The sequence below is a fragment of the Scomber japonicus genome, chromosome 10 (assembly GCF_027409825.1).
Source record: "Scomber japonicus isolate fScoJap1 chromosome 10, fScoJap1.pri, whole genome shotgun sequence".
In the NCBI taxonomy this organism is placed as follows: Eukaryota; Metazoa; Chordata; class Actinopteri; order Scombriformes; family Scombridae; genus Scomber; species Scomber japonicus.
The window spans coordinates 31,593,351-31,603,239 of NC_070587.1; the positions used below are offsets into that span (position 1 = coordinate 31,593,351).

At 36.8% G+C, this 9,889-nt stretch overlaps 1 protein-coding gene across 1 annotated transcript; it reads right to left on the bottom strand.

Annotated features, from left to right (window-relative positions):
- Window positions 1-1,259: 1,259 nt before the first annotated feature.
- On the bottom strand, window positions 1,260-2,087 carry LOC128366905 (C-type lectin domain family 10 member A-like). The gene is made up of 3 exons (XM_053327666.1): window positions 1,769-2,087; window positions 1,511-1,674; window positions 1,260-1,376 (listed from the first exon to the last, which is right to left on the bottom strand). The coding sequence occupies exons 1-3, from the start codon at window positions 2,085-2,087 to the stop codon at window positions 1,260-1,262; spliced, it is 600 nt and encodes a 199-aa protein (XP_053183641.1).
- Between the last annotated feature and the right edge of the window lie 7,802 nt (window positions 2,088-9,889).

Here is a 9,889-nt window from a genome sequence, read left to right on the forward strand (position 1 = left end):
CAATCATCAAAACTTCATGAATAGTATGAATTGTGGTTTATGTTGTTTAATAAGTTAAAGATGGTGTAAATAAATATCTGAGGTGGGTTGATGAGTCCTCAAACATTAACATTTTAACATTCCCAATTATTGCCTGGTCCTCATTAAGAAACTATGATTAATAAACATACCAACAAATAATAACTGAATAGTTTATTACTTATACTGGGAATTAAACTCTATCCTCTCATCAATGCTTCCATTCATTCATCACCCATCCTCTACACTGCACCTGCTCATTGTATGTAAGTTTAGAGTCCTGAGATGTCCAGTCTAACACAAGGCTAACACACAGATTAACACACACTCACACCTGACAAGCACTGATCCTCCCACATAATGGAATATTAAATATACCATATTTACTAAAATACAGATATTGCTTTTGATTTTTGATTCAACAGAATATTTTAAATAATGTAGCAAATTAGAATGGCATGGAAAAGATGATGGGAGCTTTTAAACTTCTATGTTGTTGCACAACCTTTAGAGGCAGTCACTGCAAACAAACCCATCCTCAACTGTGTGACATTACTCATCTCATCTATGTGCTCTCTTCTGTAAATCATCTAAATCATTCATTCTCATTCTTCTTGTGTAATGTTATCAGACTTGATGAAAGCTTACTGACATGTTCAGGGAGATATTTGTAAGAAAAAGACAATGAACAACAAGGTGTGACTGAAATATGAATTCACTTCTAGATAAACAGATAATAGTTAACCAGTCATCTGTACATTGAAATATTCTTTTCTTTAGAATACAATACTTAAGAAAACAACTCTGGGAACATTTAGTTGAGAACAAGTAATGCAGCTCCCCATGTTGACCAATCAGCAGTAATAATTAAACTGTTACATGAAGATAAAACAGGAAACAACATCTCATCTCTAACAAAGCAGAAGAAGAACAGCTTTTGTAACTTTTTGTATTGATATTTACAATCCAGTTGATATGATCTTACATGTTATTAATCTTTACAGAGTATCCAGTAACCTTCTCATGTGAGGCTTCTCACTGTTTAAACAGATAAAGCTGCCTTTTTGCAGATCCAACCGTTTCTGTTTCCACAGCTCACTGACATCCATCCTCGTTTTGGAACAGAAATTGCACAGTCGTCGTTGTTAGCAGGTTGTGTCATCCAGGATCTGAGGGAAGAACATAATGTTTAGATCAAGGCTGATAGATTTTATAATTCAAACTGTTTAGGAATGTGACTTTTACTTTTTAGTCAGATCATTTCCATCGATCCACTTCCATTTCCTGTTTTCAACTCTCAGTCCAATCCAGTAGCCATTGACTCCTGGAGTTATCCAACTCTTACCACTGATGAATGTCTGAGGACAACAGAAAGACACTTATGAGAGATATTTAAACACTGAACTCAAATAAACACACTGTGGCCCACTGACTCAGAAAATACAGTTTCATTTCATATAGGCCGTCATAAAACTCCCAGTTTTCTCATTACCTTTTCATCTTCATTAACTATTACAACCAAGTCTGAATTCTTTGCTCTGCAGTCCTTTAGAGCTTCCTCCCAGGTTTTCTGATCAGCAGTATCAGGGTTATTGATTGCATAACAGCTGGACTGGTGGCGCATCCAGCCATTTGGGCAAGGTTTATACTGTCTGTCTGAAATAACAGAAACCAACAAATAAACAACATTACTGATTTGTTACATTATTATTGGTCATTTTTGGACTTGAGTTATGAGATCTGAACTTACTTCCATCTTTTATTGGACAGTAGGCATCAAAGATCTGCTGGGTGACAGTAACACAGTTCTCTATGTTTCGTATTTGTTCTGTTAAGATGTTCAGTGTCTCCAGCTCCTGGTTTTGTGTCTTCAGCTGCTGGATCTCTGCAGTTAGTTTCTTGATCTTCATTTCTGAGACATTATATTCCTTTGTCAGATTTTCAATGATGACTGTCTGATCATCTTTGTCTCTCCTCAATCTTTCATTTTCTGAGCTGAGTGTGTTGTTGAGGTCTGTCAGGTTGGTTTTCAGCTGCTGGTTCTCTTCAGTTAGATTCTTGATCTTCATTTTTGAGACATTATATTCCTTTGTAAGGTTTTCCAGTTGTTTGTTTTCAGAGATGACAGATGTAACTACAGCGACAGACATAGGAAAGGATCAGACTTTGAGAATTGCACGGCTATTTTATTTATGTAACATGTTTTATACACAAACACTATTTCAAAAATGTTGAAAATGTTGTTGAAATGTTTTCATACAAAACATTAAAATTTCAGGTTCACATTATGAGGCAATATAAAAACAGGGTTTTCAGTTCTGCTTTGAAGCTGTGACAGAGTTGTTGAATTAATGCTGAACTGTGTTAAATAAATGTTAAAATCTAAATGTTTTTACCTTATCTTATAAAATAAAATGATGTATTCAGGTGTCTGCATAAACACTGAAAGTTATTTTTTGTGCTGTAAATATTCCTCCTGTTCATACTGACCATTAAAAGAGCCACTCTAAACATATCTGCAAAATGTATTTCAAACTTTAGCTGAAGCTTGTGTGTGTGTGTGTGTGTGAATGGATGAATAAAAGTTAAATTATGAATGAATAATAAATGAATTAAATTTGCGATCTCCTGTAGAGTTGTGTGGTTTTCTTTTAACTGCTTCAGCTCTCTTACATTATTATCATGATAATAGAAAGAAACTGTAAGAGGAACATTTTCCTCTTAATTGACAGCAATAATATATTTAGGATTAGTCATTTTGCCACTGTTGGAAGCTACTTCTTGTCTGTTTAACTTCAGGTTTTCCAGACTTTTGGAAGTTACAGGCTCCTGTTGTTTCTAAAATGTTAAAGCTGCTGACAGACATGCAGCTAGTTGTTTGATGTATTGAGCAGCATCTTATGTGTTTAGATTTTAGGACACTTGACTGTCTCGGACACCTGACTGGGTGGTAGAGCGGTCGTCCTCCAATTGTTAGATTGGTGGTTCGATTCCCGGCTCCTCCAGTCCACATGTCGATGTGTCCTTGGGCAAGACACCTAACCCCAAATTTCTCCCGTTGCTGTGCCAACGGTGTATGAATGTGAATGAATGGTTAGATTCCCCTGATGAGCAGGTTGGCACCCTGCGTGGTAGCTCCTGCCATCAGTGTATGAATGTATGTGAAAGGGTGAATGACTTGTCATGTAAAGCACTTGGAGTGGTTGCAAAGACTAGAAAGGCGCTATATAAGTACAGTCCATTTACCATTTAACATTCGTAGTGTTTCACAGTATCTCGTGCCATTCTACCATAACTCAAAGCCCACTGGTTCCTAATTAAATTGTCATTCAACTACCAGTCAAAGGGTTTAAAAAATAAAAAATAAACCAGAGAGCATGCATTACTTATTTTGTCCTGAAATTAATGTTTGTTACAGATTTTAGAACAATTACAGGAATACACTTAGAGTTGATTTAACAAACTGCCAAATAAAAAGATCTGAGCTTCTGACTGTGGTAAATATGACTGAATATCATCAAATAGTTGTTACAGAAGAAAACTGGTGCTTTTTAAATGTCTGTCTCATGTCTGAGTCTGAGTTCATGTGTGGACTGTCTGTTTTGTATACTTACAGTAGACACTGACTGCTATGATGCCGAACAGCAAAATGACACAAAAAATCCCCAAACAACAAGCCATCAGCTGACAGTGGTGATGTTTGTTGTTGACTTTCTGATCTGAAAAAAAAAGACAAAAAAAAAAAAAGAAATTCAAATAATTTCATTCATAGTTCATATATCCCAGTTTAGAACACAGGTGTGAGCTCAGATTGGTCACATTGGGCCTTTTTACAGGACAAGAACCTAACCCTAACCCTTTATGCACAAACAGTACAGATCGTACAAAGGGAATGAGCACTTGAATTTCGTTGTACTGTCGTACAATGACAATAAAGGTATTCAATGATGGTACACAGAGACTATGAAACAGGCCTGTACAAAATGTTCAAGTAGATGTTGAGATATTTCACTCACTACAATTCAAGTCATCATTTGCAAGGAACCATGCAGGGTTAGAGTTAGTGATCAGATCAGTGCTGCTGACTAACATTACTCAGCTCAATGAACCAAGTGAAGGAAGCTTTTTAGTCCCAAATCTATATTTTTTCAGTCTGCTCATCAGTGATGCAGTGCTGAATCATCGAGTTTATTATTAACCTTTATTTTACTTTGAAAATCCATTGAAGAGGAATCCTCATTAACAATGATGTCAAGAAACAACAGTGCAAAAACATATTAGTTAGCAAATAAAATATAATGAAACAATGAATGAATACTGAAGGAATGAATGAATAATGAAGTTAAGATTAAATTGAAGTTAAAACATTTGCAATCCATTTATATATATATATATATATATACATATATATATAATGTATAATATATATATATATATATATATATATATATACACAGTATAATGTATAATATATATATATATTATTTCAGCAATACTTAAAATGTTAGCAGGGCTAAATTTGGTAATGAAAAAGTATGCAAAAAACAAATTAAAGTAATTTCTTGGACTGCATCAATAAAGAAGGAATATTACACTTATTTTGCCTCTCTTGACACTACTTGTGGCTACTAATCTGTAATTTTGTGAAACTTTGGAGACTGTGACAAACAGTACACCACAAAGAAGTTGGACTGGATTTGACTTGCAGGAGATCTGAACATTATATTATCCCCCCAGAAATGTTGCTATATATAATTAGATTGAGTTTATTAAATAGTATCATGATCTCAGGATCATCACTATACTGCCATCTAGTGGTTTCATGTGAGAGGCTCATCCTAAATAAAATCTTGTTGAAGGGGAATAGGCCTGCATTGTTCAGCTTTTCATGTGCTCATTATTGTAAAATGTAGACAATTATTACAAATTGAGACTAATGAAGTGGTTTTGGTTACACAAGGTGATTACTGTATGCATTTTAATCTGGGCTCATTCTATATTAAAAACAACAACTTAATACACAAATGACTGTTTTTAAAAAGTGCTTTCAGGGTTAGTGATGTTACTGCTGATGTTAAAGTAGTGATAGTAGTTGCAGCAGTACTAAAGGCACTACTAGAAATGTTCCCAATAACAGAAATATGTAAATGATGCTTACATTGCTTTTGAACTTACCATCAGCTTCTTGTTCTGCTTTTTTCTGCACCACCTTCACCTCATCGTACACAATTTCTTCCTCCTTTTGAGCTGAAAGTTTGAAAGACATAAAGTCATGGTTAATTACTGCATAGTGTTCATGGTCTTTTAAAAGCCTATTCCAGCTATGGACAGCTGTTCACCCTCAGATGGCTTTAAAACTATGTGCTGAAAAGATAAAGATGCTGAAATCAGACTTTCAAAGTAAGTGGATGTAAAAACAAACAAAAAAAAGGAAACTGCCTCTCATGAGAAAATACTTTACAAAAACGTATTTCATTACACATTTTAATGACTGTTGTAGGCAGCTGTGATCATGGCAATATATGGAGCTATTACTGTTGCAATATTATTTGCAAATGCGTATCTCAATCTGTGTGTGCGTATTCAGATCTGTGTGTGTGTATTCAGACCTGTGTGTGTGTAAAAAAAATCTGTGTCTGTATTCAGATTTGCAAGTGAAGACAAATCTGCAAGTGCATGCAAAGATCTGTGAATGTGAACACAGATCTGTAAGTGTACATAGATCTGTAAATGTGTAAACCGATCTGTAAATGCGTACATAGATCTGTAAATGTCTGTCATCACTTACAACTCAGGCAGGAGCTCTCGATTGGCTGTGTTTTTACACGTGAATTTTGCAACACTTCTGCCGCGGCAGATCTGTGATCTGCAAATGTGTAGAAATGAGATTTGTCTGTGTATGGGAGGCCGTTTAGGGTGAAACCATTGAAATATGTACACACACACATTGAAAACGTGCACACACACATTGAAAACGTGCACACACACATTGATAATATGCACATTTGCATTGAAAATGTGCACACACATTGAAAACGTGCACACACGCACATTGACAATGTGCACGTACCCATTCAAAACGTGCACACGCACATTGACAACGTGCACACACACATTGAAAACGTGCACACACATTGACATGATGTGCAGACACGCATTGAAAATTTCCACACCCTACCACCTTTTCACACAATGTGTGTGTGTGTGTGTGTGTATCTGGGTGTGCGTGTAAAATGTCAGTGCGCCCGGAAGTTCTTTCAATGTAACCGGAAGGCACCTTGGACACCTACTTCTGGTTTTTCCACGGTGTCAAAATACACATAAATCATTGCATATTGTAGAGTTTAAAACGAAGTATAGAAGGTTTCATGTGACATGTGCAATAAATATCTCTCTCCATAGGTTTAGGGATGTCCAACTAAATATTATTCCTAAATTGGTGAGCACTAGATCCACAATCTGTCACTACAAGGCACATCACCTGCTCATAAATCTTATTAATCATTCGCCCTGATTTTATTTTGAAAATTAGGACAGGAAGTTGTGGGTTTTGACCGCGGACGACCAGGACCATCAAGTTCGTTGAAGAAAAAAAACTGTATGGACAGTAGCGATGGCGGGCAACCACTCGGAGGATGCTATCGGTATTTTGAGGAGGCTTCTTGGTTCACCAGAACTCATTAACTGTCTTGTGAACCAAGAAGCCTCTGGAAACACGAGAAATCCCGTCAACAATGAGAATAATGAGATAAGCGTGTTGTTTAGGCCAAACCAATGCGTAAATGTTAATATAGGGAGCAACACCCCCCCTCCCCCCGTGGCTCAACAGGTGCAGACACCTCGCTTCCAAGCCAGGCGATTCAGCAACTGGGGCGGGCCGAAAGGAAAGAGAAGGTGGGTGACATGCGAATGATTTCTTTATTATTTCCTGGGCCTAAATTCAACATAAATAAATGACGCCTGTTCATTTTGTCCACTTTCCAGACCAAAACCATCGTCCCATCGTGTAATTACATTTTATAAGGACGTAATATTGCTCTGCAGCCCCCGGGACAATAAAGTCCCAAAGCAACAAATGAAGGCCGTGTTACATGAAAAGGGCCACATCGTGAGTGCACTGGAAGTGGATAAAACATGGGACCACACGACCCTGCTACTCCAAATGCGTCAGGCGTTTGATGGGAAGATTCCTTCAGGAGCAAGGTATGTCGTGTCTGCATGCTAGCATATCAGGCTCGATAAAGCTAATGTTACCTAGTTATCTCGTTAGCTCAAATTAGACAGCTAGACCGCTACAGCTACATTAAGCAAACCTTACGTTAACTAGCTAACGTTCATACTGGCAGCTAAAGAGTAAGGGGAGCGTTCCCCGATCGCAAGTACCCCAGGCCGTGGCCCGCGGAACGGGGCGTGCCTCAGCGTTGATCCGCGCCCACATTGAGCCACGCCCCCCGCGCTTGACTCCTTTCGGGCGCCATCTGGTGGCGAATACTATGAACGGCAATGCATTACTTGTGGACAGAGTGACCTATTTTCACACATTTGGGCGCTATAAAACATATATATATATATGTTTGTTTTTTAAAATTTATTTACATAAGAAGATATCAGTCAAACCAAAATTGAGTGACTTTGAGATGTAACAAAACAGACATATCTCAAAAAAAATAAAGTTTTATTCAACACCTCTGAATATGTTTGGAAGAGTTCAATTGAAGCCTTGAAATTTGATGACTTTTCTCAGTGACCCAGTGCATAGAAACAGTAAAAAGAAATTATATCTGCATATATATCCATCAAAGCTGTTCACCAACAGGGTACAGGGTTTTTAATTTGAACTCATATGGACCATAGGAACAAAATGGACATGGAATAAGGTACAAAACAGTATGGTGCTGTTGTGAGCATGTGGCTATCAGTGGCTTATTTGATCTCATACTCAGTCTGTGAGACCTTAGGTTAAAATTAAGTTGGAATTTCTTCCCTTTAAGTAAAATGTACTTCATACCACATCAGCATGGTAAATGACTGTTAATAGCAATGTAAATGAAAAGACAAACAAATGACTGTTTACTGGTTCAGTTATTTTATCCAACCTGGAAAGCATCAAGAAAAATATCAAGATGTACAAACAAACTGAAGGTCAATTCTAAATCATGGAAGACAATAATTCCCTCTTTTTTTTCGTTTAGGACAATGAAGAGTTTGAGACCAGCTTTGAAAGTCGCGTGATGTTCCCAGTCCTGGAATGTTCTCAGCTTCCTATAGAAAGGAAACAGATTGTGGTTCTTATAGGCGCAATAACAATCTTAGCTGTAAAAAAGTAATAGTAGCTGATTTTTAGTATAGTGGTTTAATGAAAACAGAGAAATGACTGTCTGTAACATGATCCCACCTCTACAACTTTGAGGGATGTGTGAACAAGAAAGCTGCTTTGAACAATACCTGATGCTTCAGAAACAGATTCTGGATGCCTGAACCTTTTTGGCGGGACTTCTTTCACATCCTGAAATAAGTGGAGAGGTTTTTATCTTAAAGTAGCCCAATAGTTTGACTATATAATAAATCATCACATGACCTCTCACCTGTTGTCTTTTTTCCTCCCGTCGCCTTTTTCTTTCCCGCAATCTTTCGTCTTCAGATCTTGGTGATTTGAAAACGTACATTCATGATGAAACATTTTATGCTAGTCAGCTGACAGTGAATAAAGTGAAACAGGTGATTTAAAAGGTTCTGATTCAAAAGTGTGATACTGAGGGCACTTACGGCATGGGGAAGTTCTCCAGGAGAACAAGACACCACCATCTCCTTATTTGCAGCATGTTTTCCTTTGTAGAACGAAATGCAGGAAGATACACACATATATATATATATATATATATATATGTTTTGAAAGGTATTGCCTTGTAGTGTGTCACAATTTACACCTACCTCTCTGAAATCACATTTGGCCCCCATTACAATGTACAGAGCGTACTGTAAGTCAAGAGGTACTGGTTAATATACCGTAATATTAATTTTCGCAAGGATACAGTTTTTCAATTCAAATACTGTAAGCAAACAGTTTACAGATAACAGCAACAATATAACATACTGTATAGGTCTTACCATCAAAACAAACACGCCGCAGTTGTTGGAGCACCCTTGCTTTGTTAGGCCCTGGGGTGTGAGCAAGGTTGTTTTTTTTAAATAAAAGAATGGAAAGAAAATAGTGAAAAGTAACAAATACAATGAAGTAATGTCTCACCTGAACATCATTTACACCAAGCATCCTCCAGGGGCCAGGAGAAAGGGTTTGTGCAATATTTCTGAACAAAGAGTAAAGTGTAAGTAAATAAAAGTACAATCAACTTTTCAAAAGCATCCATAAACTCTTAGAACAATATTGAAAAAGAATATGGAAGTTATGGAATAATATGGAACTTCAAAAAAAAAGGTTTTATAATGGGCTTAAACAGAACTGCCCCACTAAAACAAGATACACTGTATTGTTCTGTTTTCATCTGTTTAATGAATCAAATTAGTTGATGCATGGAATATTTATGTTCAAATAAAAACAGAACAATTCATTAAAACAAACAAAAAAGGACAAGTGGTTTAAAACAGAACTACCACTGTCCAGATGGTGCAAGGTGCCCTAAAAACCTGAATAGATCGGTTCTACTCTCATCTCTCCAGCCACTGCCACAGAGGGGATCTAGGAAAAAAATCTCCCTTGCTTGGGGCCTCAGTATCTGTTAAATGTGGTTATAACCAGATACATTGAGATGCGGAATGTTTCTGAATACTAACAAAGCTAGTGTACATTTAATTATAGCAAAATCTTAAAATCAAGTGTGTAAGGACATAACAGAGGAAAATAAATATGTAT

Excerpts from the sequence above, each read along its gene's own strand:
- LOC128366905 (XM_053327666.1), bottom strand. The coding sequence starts at position 2,087 with ATGAAGATCAAGAATCTAACTGAAGAGAACCAGCAGCTGAAAACCAAC. Across the intron at positions 1,675-1,768 it reads CTGTCCAATAAAAGATGGAA|ACAGACAGTATAAACCTTGC; the intron begins GTAAGTTCAGAT and ends CTGTTATTTCAG. Across the intron at positions 1,377-1,510 it reads TAGTTAATGAAGATGAAAAG|ACATTCATCAGTGGTAAGAG; the intron begins GTAATGAGAAAA and ends TGTTGTCCTCAG.